At 40.7% G+C, this 22,139-nt stretch overlaps 1 protein-coding gene across 8 annotated transcripts in view; it reads right to left on the bottom strand.

The window, feature by feature from the left end:
- Positions 1–22,139, bottom strand: part of magi1b (membrane associated guanylate kinase, WW and PDZ domain containing 1b) — a 175,687-nt gene that overhangs the window by 42,102 nt on the left and 111,446 nt on the right. For 7 of the 8 annotated variants that reach the window (XM_061727862.1, XM_061727861.1, XM_061727858.1 and 4 more), the window contains 8 exons: positions 14,799–15,041; positions 12,521–12,746; positions 10,401–10,483; positions 9,868–9,903; positions 6,006–6,063; positions 4,562–4,686; positions 2,199–2,315; positions 118–303 (listed from right to left, as the gene is read on the bottom strand). In XM_061727862.1, the coding sequence (XP_061583846.1) occupies positions 118–303; positions 2,199–2,315; positions 4,562–4,686; positions 6,006–6,063; positions 9,868–9,903; positions 10,401–10,483; positions 12,521–12,746; positions 14,799–15,041 (1,074 nt within the window). The remainder of the gene's footprint in view (positions 1–117; positions 304–2,198; positions 2,316–4,561; positions 4,687–6,005; positions 6,064–9,867; positions 9,904–10,400; positions 10,484–12,520; positions 12,747–14,798; positions 15,042–22,139) is intronic. The other variant, XM_061727859.1, reaches the window with a different exon arrangement.

The raw sequence follows: 22,139 nt of genomic DNA on the forward strand, positions 1-22,139 counted from the left end.
CGGTGCATCACTACTTATTTGAAAGTTGATACTGAGCATACATTTATAATACACTGAGGATCGTAATTGGCCCTGATTTTGTTCTTCTTAAAACTACAATAAATGTGCTACACCCACCTGTTTCCATCTTTCCATCGAGGGCAGCAGGTCCATCAAGAACCAGGCTCTTAATCTGCAGGAACTCATCCGGCTCATCCCCTCCAACGACGGTGAAACCAAACCCCCGACGACTCTTCTTCAGTTTGGTATTGATAAAGGTCCCGTTCAGCTCAGATCGGTTCCTCGTAAAGAAGGGCTTCCCTCCTGGACACACAGATCATTTAGCTTTGATTACGCAGATTTGATTTCTTTTTTCTCAACCAATCAAATTGGTTCAGTGTTAACATGATAATGTATGAAATGCATAACTAATCTTTACTGTAAGAGACTATGTTAGTAGTAAAGCAAAGCGGATTAAGAATAGAGACTACAAGGTATAGTTTGCTGATCACCCAGATGACACGGACCTGTTATAAGGTTCAACTGCCGAGTGGTCATATTCAGAATATCGTCTTTGCTCACTTTCTAATACCGGCTTGAGTGCTTGTAATAAATCAAATATTGAAACTTTAACAAGACATAAAAATCAAAACAAAGGCGGCTCGAAAATAAACCCTGAGGATTAAAGTAACCACCAAAGGTACCTATAGACAATCCTGAGAGTCATATGTGGTTGAATCAATTACATCTTTTCAACATTGGGTGATTGGCTGGGATTGCATGATTTATTCAACATCAATCGTCAACCAAAATGAACCTTTTTGACCATAATCTTTTGCTATCTGGAAGGCACCTTTGAACAGAAACACACACACACACACGCACGTGCACACGCACACACACACACACACACACACACACACACACACACACACACACACACACACACACACACACACACACACACACACTTCACACACTAACGTTAATTACCCTCTCAGCTTAATCCACATCCTTATCTGACAGCAAAGATGGGATGAAGAAATATTTCACAAATATTTCAGTGCCTGTGATGTTTGCACAGCAAGGCACCGAAAGGAAAGCAGCAAAGCCGGGACCACCTTTAACGCTAAAAGAATCTAAGGCACATACGTTTTCTGGCACCTCATAAATATCCGACAAATGGATGTTGGCAAAGGTGAATAAGATGAAGGACTGAGTGTACACTTGAGAGAAGTGTGCCTAGTGATCAGCAGCGCGTCATATTTTCGGATGAGAGCCTGTTAAGGTGCAACGCTGCGAAACGGCTTTGCTCTGAAAGGGAAAAGATGCAACACAGCTGTGACCTGATACTGCCACTTCATCTGAGATGTGAGAAAGGAAAACGGAGAATGTGACGGCAAGCAGTTATATAAAGAAATCTCAAATTATGTATTTTCTAGTGGGAAAATAAAAGGGTAAGGCACTTAGTCGGGAGGGGTAGAGGGGGCACAGAGAGACGGGAAGACGGGCAAAACCGCCAACTGATCCAAAGCTGAAAAAGGCTAAACTAAGAGAGGGGAGAAGAGCCTAAAAGAGACTAAACTAAAAACAGGGAGACGGTGCAATAGTTAACAGAAATCGATGAAAGGAAAAGAAAGGCGTCCTACATAGCAGCGAGCGGGAGTAAAAAGGACAGACAGGGTGAGGCTGCTAATTCTCTGCGGTGGCTGAGTTAATTAGACAAGCTGCTAGTTGGTAGAAAAGAAGCAGGCAAGCAGAAGAAGGAAACCCACAGCTACTATTAGTGCGTGCATTTCTAAATAATGGGTAAAATCAGACCATTATTTGCTTTGAAAATGAAATAACATGGCAAGTAAAGCGCTAAATGGCCAAAATAAACACCAGGGGAGGGCACGTGCACAGTGCACCAACACGTGTACATGAAGCCCCTTTTGTTGAACGAAAAGGAGCCCGACTTACGCCGGTAATTAGAAGTAAAGTAAAATCTAACTGAAAATGTATGCCGTTACTCATTACTAGCAATCCATAACTGCTGCTTCATCATGAAAAGTAAAACATGGTCTGAGGCGCCAGCGCAGAGAAAGTAAATGAGAGAGAAATAACAGAATCTCGGTTCAGACTCGTAATGAGTCGCTCTGGGTAACAGCCCAGAAGCAGAGGAGTAATGAGGGCCCGGACAAGGTTTTCTGAGTGAAACGCTACAAGTGAGAACTTACGTTTCTGTCCCACGGCGGTGGACACCGGGGGACCCGTGTGAGGGTCCCGGTAGGTCTCATGGCTGGCAGCGTAGCTGGCCAGGGGAGCGCCGGCCAACGCCGAGTCCTCGATCCACTCTGCAACAAGAGGCACAAGTTCTCTAGATAGAGTCTAGACAGAAGCACTGCCGTCCTCCTCGCAGGAGAAACCACCACTACGGGCTCTGGGACAGGGAGCGGTTCTGCTCCACGTATTTGGGGGACGAAGCCAGTTCGGCTTTTATGAAGCAGAATGAACAAATGAGTAGGCGTAGGGTAATGAAAAGTGTTTCAGAGAAATAATTTGCTCAATTTTAGACAACACTGAGATCAGTTCACAGTCATATCTGTTCAATAAAAACATAATTTCTTTCATTAATAAGTGTTATATGTATAATTCTGTAACAGGACAAAATGAAGAGTCTCCTGGTCCTTTCCAGGTCATAAAATTAGGTTAATACAACCTTGGAAGAACAACATCCCAGACTGTCATTATTTAGGTCAAAAAACAACAACAACTCAGTCAAAATGATCTAACAGGTAAAACCTTTTGATTAAACAAGGGTGTTTCCCCATCCACCCCACATCACATAATTAACTACCGCATTTTCTGGACTATAAGCCGCCCCTGCATATAAGCCGCATCCGCTCTATTAAAAAAAAAAGATATGCAAGCCGCAGATATTTATGTTGTTAGATTAGATATTTACTACATGTACAGAAGGATTTTGAACTGTAAATGATGTACATGTTTGTACCTAAATAGATCCTTTCCTAACAGTGTCTTTTAACACGGCAGCAACTTTGCTGATTAAAACTGGACAGAACCAAGAGAAAATAACCGGTATTTATTTATCTATTTATCTGTTTGAAATCTGCTTCTACTTCTATCTGCTAAAGAAGAAGTAGCGTATTCTTCTTTGCATTTATTTTGTCTTAGTTTTGATTCTAATTCCGGTTAGAACGCCCTGAGCGGTGGAAGAAAAATCCACAGAATAGCTGCACCTTTGTATAAGCTGCATGGTTGAAAACCTATGAAAACAGTAGCGGCTTATAGTCCAGAAAATACGGTAAAAAAAAAAAGATAAAAGTAAGATATAAGGAAATCAGCAGGTGAATGTTTTGTGCAGAACAAGCAAAAGGTGCGGTGTGACGCCAAAGCTGGCATGGCGTTCCTCAGTCTCCTGCTTACAGTATCTACCTGAGGTGTGTGACTGGAGACTCCCCCTGACCCAGATAAAAACGTCCCACCAGAGGGGGGTCTGGAATGCTATATGGTAGCTATGATGGAGTAATATAAAAAAAGAGCTATCAATCTGTCAATCCTTTGTGTCCGGGCCGGGTGAGGTTTCCCGTGTTGCCTGCCCGTCATTGCACCCGTGTTATGTTTATGTAATAATTGCTCGGAGGTCTTTTATGGGACTCTGGAAAGCGCCTAGAGAAAAATTCTGTTGTAATAGACGCTATATAAATAAAATTGAATTGAATATACCAGCAAACACCTCATAGCAACTGTCAAGCATGGTAGTCGTGGTGATTTGGACCTGTTTTTCAATACAAATCCCTGTCCCTCTACAATCAAAAGTGTTCTAAAATCACACGTGAGTCTCTGTCCAACAGCTAAAGCTTTGCTGAAATTGATTCATGCAACACAACAGTGATCCCCGCAAACAAGCAACTCTAACACGGAACGGCTGAAATAGACACAAATCAAGGTGTTGCAATAACCGAATCAGAGTTCAGATGCTCTTGAAAGACCTCAGGAAGAATGTGCACGAACAAATGTCTGCAAACGTCAATGCACCAAAGAAGAAGAAGAGCAATGGGACTACTTCAAGTTAGTTCTGCTTAAGTTGGTTCAACAAAATGCTGAATCACAGGTGGTCCCAAGTTTGTTTTCATTTGGCTCCACACATTTACTGTGTCCATCTGGGGTTGTATTTACCTCACTTTAGGTAAGGAGTAAAGATATATTTGGTCCTGATAAGTTAAATAGGGTTCACAGAGGTTTTCTTTTTTTTTTTTTTTCAGATGACAAGGCATATTTTCACTTTGGGAAAAAAGATTTCAAGTTATTATTACCCTAAAATAATACAAAGATAACACAGAAAACCCACACAAAAAGAAAAAAGAAATTCTTCCAAAAGGCTGAATTGAACAGCTGTAAATGATAGTTATGCCTTTATGGGAAAGCACTTAGCAAATGATAAGGCAGAGAGCAGGCAACATACATTAGTACAGTAGCAGTACATGGGTCAGACAGTCACACATCCAGAAACCATGCAGGCACACGCATGAATAGAAAGAAAGGAAATGACGCCCTTAGTGGGGGCTTGTGAACGAACCTCGGATGTAGCGCTCACCTTCAGGTGGCTGCTGGCTTTGGGGCTGAGGCGGCTGCTGTTCCAGCTGCCTCCGTTTCTTAGCCTCCAGCAACGGGTTCTCATACTGGGTCTTCCTGTTGATGTGACTTTGGGACGGTGGAGGGAGATGTGAGCGTACGGCAGGGAGGGAGGAAGGAATGTCGTACGAAAGGAATGAATTACAGGGGGAAGAACAAGAAAAAAGGAGCAGGAGAGTCCAGTGGAGTGGGGAAAGAAAAGTGACAGGGAGGTAAAAGACAGAAGAATAGAGGAAAGAGATACGGCCAAGGAAGGGAAAAGGGTGGACACAAGATGATAAGTTAACAGAGCATGGTAAAATACACATACACGTGTGCTTGCACAGACCCGTCTCTGAGATCCATGAGATGATCAGGCCCACAGATCGTAACAAATACACTCTAGTGATGCTTAAGTGAGGCTTTATTCACAGAGCATCTTTCATGTCACATGCCATGTCTGGGAGGCAGTACTGGAGTTGAGGGGGGATTTCATCAATGAATGTGGTTTTACTGCTTTTTCAACATTTAGAGTCATCACCAGAAAAATAACACCAGAAAAATGTGACAATTTTCACCTGTTTCAGGTAAATTTTCACTTGAAATAAGTAGAAAAATCTGCCAGTTGGACAAGATTTATCTTCTCATTACAAGCAAAAAAATCTTGTTCCACTGGCAGATTTTTCTACTTATTTCAAGTGAAAATCTACTTGAAACAGGTGAAAATTGTTGTTTTTTTCCAGTGATGAGTCTTGTTTTAAGTGTAATGAGATTTTTTTTTACTAAAATGAGACATTTTAACTAGAAATAAGACAAATATTCTTGTTAAGATTTTGAGTTTTTCAGTGATCCATGTTACTTATCCTGTGAAGGACAGAGTCATATTGATAAGTTCAGAAAACTGTTTTTTATTGTTGTGTTTTGATGTATTTGATGTAAGCCCAGTGGATATTTAAAGCTTACAGAAGGCTGCATTTAACTGCTGCTATGTCATTCCTGCAGTATTTCTGCAGGTGTTTTGGTCAGTGCTATTATTTGTAATATATTATATTATTTGTAATCAGCACAAATTATCTGTTCCCATATGATAAAATCCACCATCCCCCCTGATTTTTTTTTACAACTCGAGTACTGCTGGGAGGTGTCTTGTCAGAACGGACTTCCAGCAAACGGTTATAACATAAAAACTCACTGAAAAATGATCTACGTTGTACAGAACAGAAGAGACCCGATGTGGCTGTGATTGTACAAAACTGTAAACTCCGTCTACAGCTAGTTTTAAAGTTTTACTTGTTTGGTGGAAAAAGAGTGTATTCACTTATTTATCTTTATAAATGACAAATCTGACAGTGTGTATTCTTTTTTTTTCCTGCATGCCCGTCGTCGTGATTTATCATGGAGTCACTTACTCAACATAGTAGACCCCGTACACCGGATCATCTATTTTCTCCCATCCTGGTGGCAGCTCTACAGACACACAAAAGAAAAACGAGACATTTTAAGGTGATGATATCAAAGCTTCTCTTGACCCGAACCATTAGAGGGTACGGGAGTAAGAGACCTTTTGCCTCTTTATTGTTTCTGTCTGTCAGTCTTCAAGAGCAGAGTAAATCTGAAGTTACTGTCTCTACCTCCGCCAACTCATGAGGCTGACATTTCCACACATCAGATAATAAACACAGCAATGCCCTTCTGGACAGAGAGGAAGATAAAGTGAGACAGAAGGAGGAAGAACTGTGGTCAGAGAGAGAGAGAGAGAGAGAAAGTGAGGACAGCAAGAAGGAACGGGGTAAAAAGATGGAATAAAGAGTAGGTAGGTGAGGACATAAAGGTTGATGACAATCCTAGGTAGGGGAGCAGGGTGGAATGATCCTGGCTTTGAAAAAATGGTGCAAAAACACACTTAGAAATGATTGAGCTCAAAAAGACTTGAGGCCGACATAATGTGGATACACATACACACAAACACATACACGCAGCGGTACTCACAGCAATAGTGCACGCATCGGTATACAAGTTTTGCAAACAGCAACATTCATTGCCGACTAGGAAGAGACGTAAACCGGCCTGGGCCCATGGAATTGGCCTGTGATGCTTCATAGGCCAATCACAGGGTTTCCGGACACGGCTCTCTTTCTCTGCCCTTGTTTTAGTCTTTTTGTCCAGCTTCACGAAAAAGGATCATGAGAAGCTTAACAAAGTATGCACTTTTCCATTTGATTACTTAAAATAATTCCAAGTGGTGTTCTGTTGTTTGTCTTCTGTGCTCGTCATGGTTTGTCCATAGTGAACACAGTTCGAACATGAGGGTGTCCAACAAGGGCAAATGGCGCCAGGACAACGTGGGTTATATTTTGATGATTGATTTTTTAAATTGTCATCATATTTGTGGTCAAACACTCTGGGTATTCGGATGAAGAGTTGAAGAGTTGAGCTGAAGCATCAACCCATCATTATTTGGTGGTGACTTGGATCAGATTGCGGGATGAAACAATGGCAAGGGTTTTCTGTGATCGTCTTGCCGAATAACCGTCCAGAAAGAGGCTGCGGTTCATGTGTGCTGCAGCCTCGGCCGAGCTGCCGAGCCAAACACTCAAGTATGGGAAGAGTTTGGAGAGGCCACAGAGAGAACATTTACATTGGCTCCAAAAGCCTGCAAACTGGCAGTTCTTTTGACCTCAACTGGGAATGTCACTAGGCAGTGAAAGGAATAGAGGAACAGGGAGAGATCTTCCAGGCATGGCCTTCTCACCCCCTCCATTTCCAGTTCTTAAAAGGGGGAGGGGGTCTCATAGATCGTCTGGTTTGCTAGGCCAGAGGACTTCACCTCCGCCTTTGGAAGATGATGTGCTTCTGTTGGCTTCAGCGAGCCTTAATCTTCATCTTCCTTAACCTAAGCAGCTGTAATGAGAATCAGCACCTCCAAATCTGAGACCGTGCTTCTCAGCCGGGGAAGTGTGGAATAACCTCTCCGGGTCGGAGGGGAGGTGCTACCTCAAGTGGACAACGTTAAGTATCCCGGGGTCTTGTTCATTAGTGGGGGGAGAATGGAACGACGTCTGCAGTTCCGTGGACCCTGTTCTGGTCTGTTGCAGTGAAGAGAGAATGGATGTCTCTACCTTCAGCTATCAAACAACTCAGTCAATCAACTTTATTTCTGGAGCACTTATCACAGATATAACTCAAAGTGATTTACAATACAAAGCAGTGCAAGATAAAATAAGAAATATAAAACAAGCAGGGATTAAGAACATAGATAAAATAAATAAAGGGGCAAAATAATACTGAGTTCAAGACAAGTTCAAAGTCAAGGTTATCAGTCAACTAAAAGCTTGTCCAAATAAAATGCTCTTCAGTTGTCTTTTAAAAGAGTTAACACTGTTGGTCAGGCACATAGAGCGAGGAAGAGCGTCCCATAGTCGAGGAGCGATGGACTGAATGGCTCTCTTTCTTACACACATTATAGCTTAATAGCTAGTTATTGTCACGAACTGTGAGTAGTGACTAAAAGAATGAGACCTTGGATACAAGCAGCTGAATGGAGGGTGGGTGCACTGTCCCTCAGAGATATGATGAGAAGTTCAGTCATCCGGAAGGAACTGGGAATAGAGTCGCTGCTCCTCTGCATTGAAAGGAGCCAGGTCAGGTGAGCGTCGGGTGAGGACGTCCCCCTGAAGACCTCCCTTCAGAGAGGTTTTGGGCAGGAAGAGGGCCCGAGGCACACCCCTCGGGCAGACCCCTCGGGCAGACCCCTCGGGCAGACCCCTCGGGCAGACCCCTCAGGCCGACCCCTCGGGCCTCTTCCGACAGGCCTGCCTTTGGCAGATCCCTGGGACAGTTTTGGACTTAGTGCCCCAGCATTTATCTCGTTTTATGGGTGTGGGCTAGAGACCCACACCCATAATTGCCACCTGAGGCACATCCTGGCCGGGGAACGCCTCAGTAGGCTCCCAAAAGAGCTGAAGGAGGTTGCCAGGGAGAGGGAGGTCTGAGCCTCTCTGCTCAGGCTTCAGCCCCTGCCACTCAATTTCAGACAAGCAAATGCACAAATAAGAACATTTTGATTTGATAGATTTGAATGGTGATAAAAACGTATGTTTAAAAAAAAAAAATCTGCTAGGTAATGTTTAACAAAAATCTTTCCAATCATAGTTTACGTCAATTAGTCCTGACAAGGGAAATCTGGTTATATTCCATCGTTGCATTTCTGTAAATATATAAAGAAAAATCTAAACAATTATCTAATGTTTAGGCTATAATAAGCCCTTGGCTTCAGCCTACTCCTTTTTCGGACATTTCTATTTACCTTTTTTTATTTGTGAAATGAACATGTAAATGTCTCAATGTATTCTGTCCGAAATAAATAAACCATTCATTCATTCATTCATTCATTCATTCATTCATTCATTCATTCATTCATTCATTCATTCATTCATTCATTCATTCATTCATTCATTCATTCATTCATTCATTCATTCATTCAATGTGTAATGTTTTGGCATAAGCTGACCACTTTATCTCAGTGGTCTTTAAGATCATGTTAAAACATTATAGTTATATAGCTAGAAATTGTTGCTGACCCATCTTCTCTTAGTAAACTGCACCATTCCTTACTAGTGCAGACACTTGAAACATCTGGAGATGTTGTACCTCTACGAGCAGCTTCACTCTTATCTTTTGATAGTCTGGTTAACGGCTGGATCCCCACTTCTAGGACGAGAAACCCACAGAACCAAACTGACACACATGTTGACAGACAAATGCCTACTTTGATATAGTATTATATCTATTTCCATCTTCATGTAGATCAACTACTTTTGATCATCCATCTTCACAGATCTCCTTTTTGCGAGGCATGGTTCACATCAGCAGATGTAAAAGTAAATCTAAACACCTTCAAACTCCTTTCATAAGCTGACCTCCCGGTGTACCAACTACTGAACCAGTAAGCCTTTTTTGAAGTAATTATTCACTAAATGTCAAGTCTCTATTAACATAATGTCTTTTTATTATGAATTATGAGAGTCTACGCCACCTCTCACCCACTGCTAAATAACTTTGTATGACCCCTGTTTATGTTGCTATGCACACAATTATACACATGTTCACTGCTAACGTTGTTATTCCATCTCATTTTAAAACATTAATAGGAGAATAAATTAAGGTTACACTAGAGGTGAGAAACTGAGTGAAAGTTAAACAGCAAAAGTAACATTAAAAGTCAAGCATTTGTGGACCAGTAAAGTACTGAAAGAAATGAGATGTTCCTACCTAGATCATTATCCGGCTCCTCTGTGTGGACCCCTTCTGCTCAGTGTGAGAAACGGCAAAGCAGCAGAGGATTGGTGAAGGGACAAGGAGAGGTGGAAAAGAAAAAGAGAAACGTGGGTTAGATGGGTGTAATACCCTAATCTGGCCACTGGGTGGCAAGAGTTACCCAAAGCCTGAGCTTCAGTTTCCTGTTACACTCTAGTTTGAAAATAAATAGTAAAATTACAGAAACTGCTTGTCCTACATGACTAATAAATCATTTCTGTAGTCTGAATTATGAAAACAAAATCATGTAATTGAGATATATATATATATATATGTGTGTGTGTGTGTGTGTGTGTGTGTGTGTGTGTGTGTGTGTGTGTACATACAGTATACACACACACACACACACACACACACACACACACACACACACACACACACACACACACACACACACACACTGTATATATAAATATATAATGTCATATGAAACATTGTAAGCATAGAAACACAATCTACCGGGTCACCTCTTGCTCACAAGAACATACCATCATCTTCACATTCTTCTAGGGGTTTCTGAGGTTTGTCCAGGCACCGAGGGTCTATCCAGGAGGTTGTCTTTGTGTTGTGGCTAAATACAACAGACAACAACTAAATTACATTTACATGCAGATTACTAATTGAAGACAACTAAAGTGGTCTCAATTCATTCAAAAAGCACATATTTTGTCAGGAGATGTTTTGAAACTGGAATGATTTGGATTTACAACAAGAATCAAAGTTAGAAGAGACTGGAAAACAAATGCAGTGTCATCATTTAAGATCTGTTCTCCAGTGTTTATTAATTTGGATTAAAAAAAACTGTAAATTGGGTTAAGGGTTAAGGGGCAGAGGGAACAGTTATTGAGCTGCTTATTCATAAATTAATCTATGAGAATGACCGATAACTTTCTTGAGTTGGAGTGTTTTTTTTAGGCTGAATCCATTGAAGTCAGTTTAGATTGAGTAAAGCTTGAGTGTTATAACTGGTCAAAATCGTCTGAACTTGTACATTAAACTTTAATTTTCTGTACTATGTGGTGTTCTTCTGCCCATTCACGAAAAACACAGTAAAATACGGAGGCACCTATTGGATGTGATGGGCTTTTTTCCACTCCAGTCACACATCAATGAGCATATAGCGAAGGCAACGTTGAGATGCCCCGTCTTGCACAACTTTGTTACATAAATGATGTGGGGAATGAACCGCTTCCAACTGGAAGTCAACTGGTCCAACATCTGAGTCACAGCCACCGCGTACTTAGAAGCATTTAATTAAGTACGCCAATTACCCTGACGGTGTACAGATCTGTGCAAACTGTACAGATCAGATCCTGGACAGATCTATTTAATCTGAGCTCTTTGTCCTTTCAACTAAAAGGCAATGTGCCTTATGTTATGCATTTTATTTCTAATTCTTAGAATAGCTTTCCACAGTAACATATCAAAGCAACAATAACCGGTTATTTAGATCTGCAGATATTAGTTATATTATAAGGCCGTTTGTGCAGTATTACACATGAACCCAGAGAAAGTTTGATCTGCTCATTTTGTCTACAGTACATGTTATTTATAATAAGACTGCAACTTCACACTATTCCTTTATACTATATTAGTATAACACTCTATTATTAGGGCCCGAGCACTTACAGTGCGAAGGCCCTATTGTATCTGTAGGATTTATTTTTTTTCTTCCCTGGTTTTTTTTTTCTTCCCCCAGACGAAATGAAAACCTTTTTGCCCCCCTAAACATGCCCCAAAAGTCACCAAATTTTGCACGCAAGCCAGGCCTGGCGAAAAATGTGATATTTAATGGTTTGCATTAATGGGCGTGGCAAAATGGCTCAACAGCGCCCCCTAGAAAACTTTGTGCCTCAAGCCCCACAATACGGTTTGACGTACATGCACGAAAATCGGTACACACCTGTATCATGTCGCAACTTAAAGAAAAGTCTCTTGGCGCCATGGCCGAAACCGAACAGGAAGTCGGCCATTTTGAATTAATCGTGTAATTTTTCCGCAATTTATGCAATTTCTTCGGCTGCTTCTTCGCCCGAACCGTAACGTGCACCCAGGTGTGTTATACATCAAATTGTATAATGCGTCTCGATCCTGCAACGATGCGCATTAATTTTCTCAGTCAAAAGCGTCCCCCCCCTCATCTGATTGGTCCATATCTGATAGTTCATACTTTCTGCCATAACTTTTGAATGATTTGACATACAGAGTCGTGGCTGGTGTCATCTGCTAAATGTCCAGGCCTGAAGAATCTACATGCAAGTCATACAAGCTTCCACCACAGCACGCCTGACCATGCACAAGGGTGCGAGGACCCGTTCATCACTGCTTGCAGCTTTAATATTGTACTTACTATGTTTATAGTACATTTATTCAGTTTGCAGTACATTTGTTCAGTTTCAATTTCTTTTTACTGTATTTTTTTTATTTTTCATACTTATATTTCATCCTTATCGTTTATTTAGTCTGAGTTCACGTTGTCCTGAACATGTATCCGACTTTGAGCTGCTGTAACACCCGAATTTCCCCTCTGGGGATCAATAAAGGACTATCTTATCTTATTTTATCTTATGTTCAGGGGTTACACAAGATCAAATCCATTTTTACTTACTCTATAAAGTAGACCTCTCCGTTCTCGGTGTAGGCCATCTCCCAGTTGTCAGGCAGAGGTCCTACGGGATCCTCTGGGGGAGGATGGCTCAGGTGAGAGTGTGTCTGCTGTGTGCTCTCCGTGGTGGCCGATGGTGAGGGGGTCGTCCCGGGGTAGGACAGCTCACTCTGGCGGGGGACGTAGGGTCGTACTGAGTGATGAATTTCGTCTAATTCACTAGAATCTCCTGCATACATCAGAAACAAGAAGATCGGTGTCAAATATATACTGTATATTTTTTGTTGCAATGACACAAGATAACCAGAAATACAGGATCAACCAACAATAGCCTTTTCCAGATATAACTGCTTTCTCTGCCTCGAAATAACTTTTTGCAAAGAGGTACATGAAGTAAGATACAGGTACAGTTGGACACGTTTCAGTCAGAAAAGGTCAAGAATTGTATTTTTTCTTTCATCATATTTGTAAAATATTTCAAATTTCACATCAATAAGAAAAAAAGAAAAAATACTGTAAACCTGCACAATCTTAAGGCTTTAAATGTCAAAGCAGCTTAAAAGTACGGAGCCCCTCTGGTGACATTTGAAAAAAATAAAATAATGCGTGGCCACGAGATAATTAATGTGTGGCCACGAGTTATTAATGCATGGCCATGCATTATTTTATTTTTTTCAAATGTCACATGTTATTACTACATTCGCCATGACACTACTCTTGCTCTTTAATATAAATAGACTATAATTACCGTTATTAATGATCAATAACCATCCCACCAAGGAAGTTGCATCTACCAAGTCCAGACAGTAGGTTATAATGCCATCCACGAGTAAAATAATGCGTGGGCACGAGATACATAATGCGTGGCCACGCGTTGATTATCTCGTGGCCACGAGATATTAACTCGTGGCCACGAGTTATTAATGGCCACGCATTATTTTATTTTTTGTCACCAGGGGGGCTCCGTATAAAAGGTTTAAAACTCAAAATATTTTAATAAAATACCTCATTTCAGAATTAGCAAAACTTTCACCATCTGCTTGTTTTAAAAGAAATAGATTAATTAATTAAACACTGCAGTTTGACTACAACCAGAAAGAGGGCAGTTGACACCTGCTTTTGAAGCGTTACCACCTAGACTCCTGCTGCTTAGTTTCACACTCACACGGCTGACACCGTCAAAGTTCACACAGGCAAATAAACTATTGTGGCTGCATCTTTGAGAAACACTGAAACTGTCTTTCAGACTGGAAGAGCCACCAACAGCCTACTGGCTTGGTAACACTAGCGTTGATGTCAGTGTACTGTTTCAAACTAACGAAGAAATAACTTGCCATCCTCTACTGTTTACAGCCAGATGACAACATTTGAACCTCCTGTATGCAGAAGAACAGGCAGATGCAGTCAAACCCAGATCACACAACTATTAAAGAAACTCTTGCATTCTGCAGCCCCCTCTCCACTCAAAAGTATTGTCTCTCTGCTGCACTCGTTCTCCTTTTGTGTTGTCTCCTAAGGCCTTTATTTCTTCTTCAGGATATGTCTGTTGCTTGCTGGTCTATTTTTCTCTGGCCAGTTCTTGAAAGATTTGTGCTCCATCTAAGCCACTCCCTCCTTCTTTGTTACCTTTGACCTGATAGGTCCCTCTCCCACTACATCTGTCAGCACTCCAGTTTTGTTTTTTTTTCTCTTCTCCAAAAGGACATGAGTGTATGAAAAGTGACTGAATTTAACTTAAGCTTCGTGCGTCATCTCCTTCAGGAACCAGGGTCTTCTAAGGGGTCATTTCCTCTGATGTTCCACTTCAGATAAAGGAACCAGTAAGAAATAAAATCACCACTAAAACCTACCCTGGCATACTACTACTGAGATCACTTGGAAACTCTGCAGACAGACATGCAGTGCTAAATAAATGTCTTACTGATCGAGGATTCCAAACATGTTATTTCTGCTTTCCTGTCTCAAAATCATTTAAAATCATGAACTCCATCATAAGCTGTGTCACAGGAACAGCTGCTATTTGTAAAAGCAACATTCAAAACGAGATTCCGTACGCCTCAATCTGCAGAAAAGACATAGGCAAACTTAACAGATGTGCATTTTGAAAGGACAACTTTACCCGGGATCTACCAAAAAAAAAAAGATTTTTTTATTTTTTTATTACCTTCAGAATCTTATCTATCATTGTGGAAGTCAGTCAAGCCTTTGACGAGCATTGGCTTTGCTTCTCCCCTACAGTCCGTCCACATGCCCTGTTCCCTCCCGGGTCATGTCTACGTACCTGTAATGCTGCTGTTCATATCAGGGAGGTCCTCGTCGTCCTCCTGCGGCTGCTCTCCGAGCCCTATTCCAGCATTGTGCATGTCATTGTAGGACTTGGCTCGTCGAGGACTAGAGTGCTGCGAGCCCGGCAGGCTACTGGTGAGCCCGTCTGGCAGGGGTGCATCACCGCCACTACCGCTACTGCTAATCACTTTCCCAATGGGAGGCTGCACCGGCGGCTTGGGCGTCCCATAATAGTTACCTAGGTAACAGAGAGGAAGGGGGAGAAGAAGATGGGGGTGGAGGATTAAAAAGGCACGGATAATAAGTAGTGGGAGGGCAAGAGAGGAGAGGTCACACGGTTTTTGTGTGTGAAAAAGGGGTTACTCACAGACTTTGTATGCAAATGTTTCGGAGTCGTTGGGCAAGAATGTCAATTCCATGACGAAAACTAACATTTGTTTAAGTTTCACAAATACCTTTTAAAACTTCTAAATTATTAATTTTTCACTTCAGTTTTTAGTTGTTAAAAATATAGAATTTTTTGGAATTAGAACTTAATTTAATTGATATTTTGGTGAGACACTAATGATAAATAGTCAGAGATTATATTTACAAATACACACATATGAACATGTACACCTATCAACATAACAGTTCCCTTGCAAGCCTGCCTTTGCACTTTACAACTTAATGTTATTGCTTTAAGGCAGGCAATCATTCTCTTTTAATCCACTCCTCTCTTCTGAGAGGTCTGTCTCTTTTGAATTATGTCCAACAACTGTGTGCTGTAACTACTGACAGCTTTGCACATTTGTCTTGTTTGGATTTCCACTACCGACAGTTGGTGCTGATCCCTCTTTTGACACAACCTTAGGTTTCCACTATCGGCAGTTGCGCGTAGCTTATTCGGAGTTGGATTGTTGCTGTGTGTCACCATCACCAGGAACGCCCCTGGAAAAGTGGCTTTTAGGAACATTTAGGGGGTGAAAGACGTCCCTATTGTGGGAGAGCTACACAGGTTGGCCAACAGGAATCTCTTGGCGGCAGCAGGGGGGGGTACATTTGATGAAGTTGAAGATTAAAAGAAGATATGACAGATAGAGTGAGTATGTTCAGGTCTTGTTGGCATATCACACCAATGTAGAGGTCCGGCGGGGGTTGTTTTAATCTCAATTGCTACCACCGTGCACATTAAAAAAGCAAATAAAACACAAGTAGCATCCATTGTTTATGTGTTTTTTCTTCTTTTAATTTTTTTACTGCATTCTTCTTTTATTCGTCTCCTTGCAGCTGGCCTTTTGCAAACAGCAAAATAAATGTGATTTTCTGCCACCTAGTGATCAGTTGTGATATTTGTCCAGTTAAAGGTTCTTGTGTGGCGCTACAGTGTAATGGAGACACACCAGCTGAAGGGGCTGAGAAGACGGTCGGTCCTTTTAGAGGTTCCTGTCTGGCAGATTTACCCTGAACTCCTGCTAGTGGAAACTCGCCTCTTGTCAAGAGTGAAGCGTTGAACTGGCTCAGTTTTCTAAAACACTCAAAAGTACCAGCTTACTGGTGTCAATTCCTTGCAAACAAATAGCAGCAACAACACTACTCTGAACCCCTCCTGAGATGTCAAGTAAAGTTAAGCGTGAGCCAAGGTGTCAGATTTTGAGGTGCAGATGATTCCATCTGTTTCACAGCTGGCTGCCAATCACCCCAACACCTGCTTAGGTTCTCCACTTGATGAAGACAACAAGAAGTCAACATAAGTTGCATTTCCATTACCCCTAGATTAAATAATCACACAGAAAAACCTGTAAAGCAAACACCTATATTTTGAACAAACTGCTTAATATCACAAAACCTTTTTTAGGTTTTCACAATCCAGATTATTGCAATAGGGGCAAAGGGTGTGACATAGTCGGCAAATTTAAAGTCGTCAAGACTAGTTACCAGCATTTCTTGGCCTGATTAATACAATGTAGTTGTGCTATAACACTACTAAATCATTATGCATTACAGAATTACGTAAGGGCTTTGCCTTTGAATAATCATTTGAATGATCATGTGGCGTCTTCATCCTCCGTTGAATATTTACGCAACAGTGATAGAGGCAGTGGCACTAATTTGTCCAAAACTAAAGATGTTTGCGTACAGTACATCTTCTTTGAAGTCAAGATCTTTTTCTTTGTATTGAAGTCTCTCAGGACGAGATACGGAGAGTTACAGAGATACAGAGAGAGAAGTATTAGAGTTATGTTCATAAAAAGAAAAAACAGTTCAATGGAAACACTAGGCCGCCTGCAGCCGTTCCTTTGTCGCAAATTCAGAGATTCGCTTTTGTTCTGCGAAAAAGTATAATGAAAATCCTCCCATATACACACACTCACTTTATTAGTTACAACTGATATACCTACCAAAGTGGTCAGTGTACAAATATATATGCACTCATCACTTTATGAGGTATACCAGGTGTATGATAAAATGGGCGGCAAGTGTATATTGTGAACAGAATCTGCGATAAAGGCCAACACCTACATGTATGAGTCCAGCAACGTAAACCCCATTCCCCTTCATGTTGTACATGGACTGAATGGCCCCATACTCACAGAGCACATGCCCTGTGAAATGTGCTCTGAGAGTATGTAAAAGAAAAAAACAGGTGGTGTAAAAATACATGGGGTCACAGTTTATATTTGCATAGTTGCATCAGAGCAAAAATTATCGGAACAATCTCTGTTGGAGAGGGAACGAGGTGGATCCGTTTCAACATAATCTGCAAATTGTAAAAACTAAATGAAAGCCGTAACCCCTCACATCAACCATCAAACACTCCGGGGGAGAGATAAGAATTGATTGTTTTGCAGGCCACAAAACCTAGGAATCTTGCAGTCATTAAATCAACTATTCAGTGTCCAGACTTCAACTCAATTGAGAGTTGTGCAAACCTCAAGGTCTTGAAGGAGCATTGTAAGAAAAAGAAAATACCTTTTCAATGAGCAGACTCTTATCAGGCAGAAGACCTGATAAGACCTCCTCCCAGTTGTAGTTGCTAAATATGGTACTGCAAGTTACTGAATAATACAGAGAACAAAGCTGTTCCACAAAAAGCTTCTTCATTTTGACCCGGAGGAGTAAAAGATTATCCTCTCGTTCTGAATTGAGACTGATTGTGTCAACGCTGCTAACTTTGTTGTCTGAAACTAGATGTGAACCGAGAATCTAAGTAGGGCTGTAATCTCACAGTCGACTAGTCGATTAATTAGTCGATGCGGCTTTGCTCGACAAAATTCTGATTGGTCTTTTATTTTATCTAATTTAATTTCATCTGGAGGAAAGTACCAAGTTCTGAAGGGGGTGTTTTCAGAGCAGACCTCTTTCACAGGTAACAGTCTATCTTTGGACACCCCTGTGTTTTTGCTATTTTGGATTAGCCCAACCCACTGACCAGTGACGGATAGATTGTAAAGTAGAAGGACAAGGTCCGGTGATTTGATCTATCATGTCAAAGACATCTGCAGTGCGCCAGAATTTCATAAAAATAGACAATGGAAAAAAAAGTTGAATGCAAACTTTGCAATGGCAACAGTTTGGATATCACAGCTCTACATCAAACATTTCGTACCACCTGAAAACGGTAAGCCAACTTGCCCCGTCCGTTTTGATAATATGGACATATCAGAATTGACATATTTCAACCTTTTGGTTTCATAATTGTTTCATAACTGAAGGCGCAGCCGCCCGCAACAACAACTGCATCCCTCAGATGTTAAGCCTCTCACTTCCATCCACCAGTTTGCTGTTAACGTAATCAGCATCGTCTCTCTCTCTCTCTTTTCTCTGTCTCTCTGTGCCCCTGCTGTTTCTAGCTGTGGTGGGAGGGTGGGGTTTTATTAAATGCAAATTACCATTTAAATTCTGGCATTTATTTGAGCCCCACCAAAATATGGGTTAAGTCCAGTGTAGTTGAACCAGAAAAAAAAAAATTGCCGTGTACAGTGCAAAATGATAGTGTCGGTCAATTATTAAAACCTGACAAAAAAAATGGTTTTATATAAATAATATTCCTATTAATAATCTTGACAGGCTGTAATGTGTAATTAAGCGCAAAACATTCGATCAAAAGGATTTGATATATAGAAAATTGATGACAACGATGACAATTATGAACCCACCGCCAAAAAAAGCCCAATAGTTGAATTTTTGTCGAAATTTGAGGGCTTCAGTCGACCAAGAATTTCTTTGGTTGATTACAGACCTAAATCTAAGGGCAATACTGTTATTCAGTCTCAACTTTTCTTTACATAGCAGCCTCATCATCATGTCTTCTAGCTAGTTATGCATTGTTGGTGGGGAACTTTAGTCTCTGAATGTGCCCAACAAGCACACCACACACCAATCTTGAATGAATTTAAAAGCCATTTACCCTTCTGTTCACTGATTGCCATGCAGAGAACAAAGTGACAGCTGAATCTTCGATCAGTCACAGCCTGTTTTTAGATGTCATAAACGTACTGTGTAGAAATACATAGTAGGGATATCTTGTAATTTATGCAAGCAAACTGTGTAAAAACACAACAAAAAACAAACAAAAAATATACAACCTATGCCTGCAACTTGTGATTAGGAATTTATCTCTGAACTACCCTAAAGCTAAACTTGTAACATGTGAGCATTAGGCCTGTGGTGAAAAAATTTATTTCCCAATTCTAAATCGATTCTCATATTAATTCCTAAAAATCGATTCATATGTCTAAAGATCGATTTTTTTTTTATTTTTTTTTATTTTTCTTTTATTTATTTATGTATTTTTTTTTTTCATCTTTACATTACAACTTTTGGTTATTTTTTTGTTTATCCCCAAAAAAGGAATGTTTTGTTGGACACGAGAATAACTGGTGCCATGTTTTTGCCTTTAAATATGTTTAAAGGTATGAAAACCTTAAGTGTTCAGTTATAATTGCATAAATTGTCTATATTTCATTACTTTATAAACTGTCTTGGGGTTACATTTGCAAAAAATGCTAAAAACCAAATTCTCAAAAATGAAAAACCAAAATAGAATCATGTAACCATTGAAACTGTTAATACCTAATATTTTGAAAAGAGCAGTAAATACAAAAGATAACTGATAGAGTTATGTGTTTTGTGTTATTCAATTCGATACCAAAATGTTTTAATAATCCCTGAAGGGAAATTAATTGTTACGGTGGTCATGATTTTGGTCTTTTCAGAGATTCATTGCAGATGTTTATTCTTATGCGTAGGGAGGAAGGATCTCCTATCGTGGCCGGTGTGGCACCAGATCTGACTCCGACTGAAGGCCCTCTCTTGCTGAGTCACTGAGTTGTGAAGAGGAAGCTCAGGGTTGTCCATGATGTTCTTCATTTGATGAAGTATCCCCCTTCTCACAATCAGCGCCAGAGGCTCCAGAACAGAACCAGCCTTCTTTCTCAGTTTTTTCAATTTCTTGAAGTCATGGCCTGTTATGGACTGATGAAAGGAACCCCGAACAGCTTAGTTGTGCTACAGTCACATCCCATGTGTTGGGTTAGTCAAATTCTTTTCAGAACAGATATTATTAATCTGTGTAACTAATGACATTGAGACATTCAGACAATGGTCACTTTTCCATTAGAGCTCCTTGCAGCTTCATTCAGAAATGCCCAAGACTGCATGGGAAGATTATGCAACATATCATTGCTCTCGCCTTTCTGTCTGTGAAGAGGTCAATACTTATGAACTGGAAGATTTGCAAACCAAACTGCTTTCACAAATATAATTGGCTGAAGGACTTTTTGGGTTTATTATCAATGGAAAAGGCAACCGCAATCCTCAAAGGCAATGAAAATGACCAATTTGCCCCATGGACTGTCATAAGACAACAGTTGAGAATAATGTAATAATAATACGACCTGTTGTGTTGGTCACATGCTTCTTATTTTATTTTACTTATTCTTCTTTTAGAGCTGGACCTGAACTGACGCTAGAGGCACCATCATTCTTTAAATGTATCTGTACCAACCCTTCCCCCCACCCCCTTGTCTTTTCTTTTTGTGTTATTGTAATGTTTCTTTTTTTTGATTATGTGAAATGTGGTGTTAACCTTTTTATTTTATTTATTGTCCCTGCCTTCATTTTGAAAAATAAAAATTATAAATAATAAAAAAAAAGAAATGCCCAAGACTGTGGGGGAGAGAGAGCCATGGTGATGGGCAATATTTGCCATTTGTGCGAGATTGGACAGTACATCAACTGATGTATGACATTAAAGCCCTTACTAAGGTCTCTTTACTCACAACGTTTCATATCAACATAATATTGGTGTGCCAAGTGCATAGTGGCTCTATAATATGACCATATATTACACACACATGCACACACACTCTCTGAGAGCAGGCCTCCCTGTTTTCACATTCAGATAATGAAGCGCTCTTCCTCTGAACTCTGCTTTCACACTCAAAAGTCAGTGCTGGCATGCAAAATGCTCATCTTCACACCAGAACAGCGATTCCTGAGTCTTAGTTTGTGCAAATACCCTGTGTTCATGTCTTAGCTCTTCTTGTGCACGAAGGCGTGTTCTGTCTCTTTGAGAAACATCTACTCGTGGAATTTGCCGTTTTGCTCTCAGACTGATACAAAGTGGAAGTGTCTGAGGCAGTTCAGACTTGTCTTGCGTTGAGAGTTATATGTGTGTGTTATATGGGTCTGAATTCAGCAGATTGCAGTCAAAATGTTACAGAAAAGGTTTTGGAAGGCACTGGGAGTGTTGTGTGCTTGTGGGAGCCATGTCTACTAGGCAAGGCAAGGCACATTTATTTATAAAGCACATTTCACATGATGAGCATGGACTCAATGTGCTCAAACACTACTACTAGGGGCTTCATTAATGGATTAACAAATGAGCCTGGCATCTATAGGGGAGCTCCTACCCTAATAGGAGAAGGCACATGAAGTGAATACTGGTGGTTCAACCATAAGTGCCACTGCTCACAGATCAGTTGTACCTTTTTCAGACAAGGCAGAAGCTGCTCTTATAGTCTATAACCCCTAAGGTAGCTAAAGTAGTCTATAACCCTTTTCAGAGCTGGAATCAATTTATTTAGCACATAAGCAACACACCAGGAAGCAGCACATGTGCCCAGTCACACAGACCTTTAAATACCAATAAATTAATGCTAGTCAGAATTAATTTGTGCTAAATGGGATTTAATATCCAACCCTGCTTTTCATCCTGAAGCTGGCTGGCTGCTCCTGCCATTCCTAATCATATATCCTAACTGCTCATAGAGTTGCGGGACTATGAACAGCGCATATGAAAGGTTTGTCCAGCTGTGTCACCCAGAGATATCCAGATGCCTCCGCGGAGCAT

The sequence above is a fragment of the Cololabis saira genome, chromosome 8 (assembly GCF_033807715.1).
Source record: "Cololabis saira isolate AMF1-May2022 chromosome 8, fColSai1.1, whole genome shotgun sequence".
Taxonomy (NCBI): Eukaryota; Metazoa; Chordata; class Actinopteri; order Beloniformes; family Belonidae; genus Cololabis; species Cololabis saira.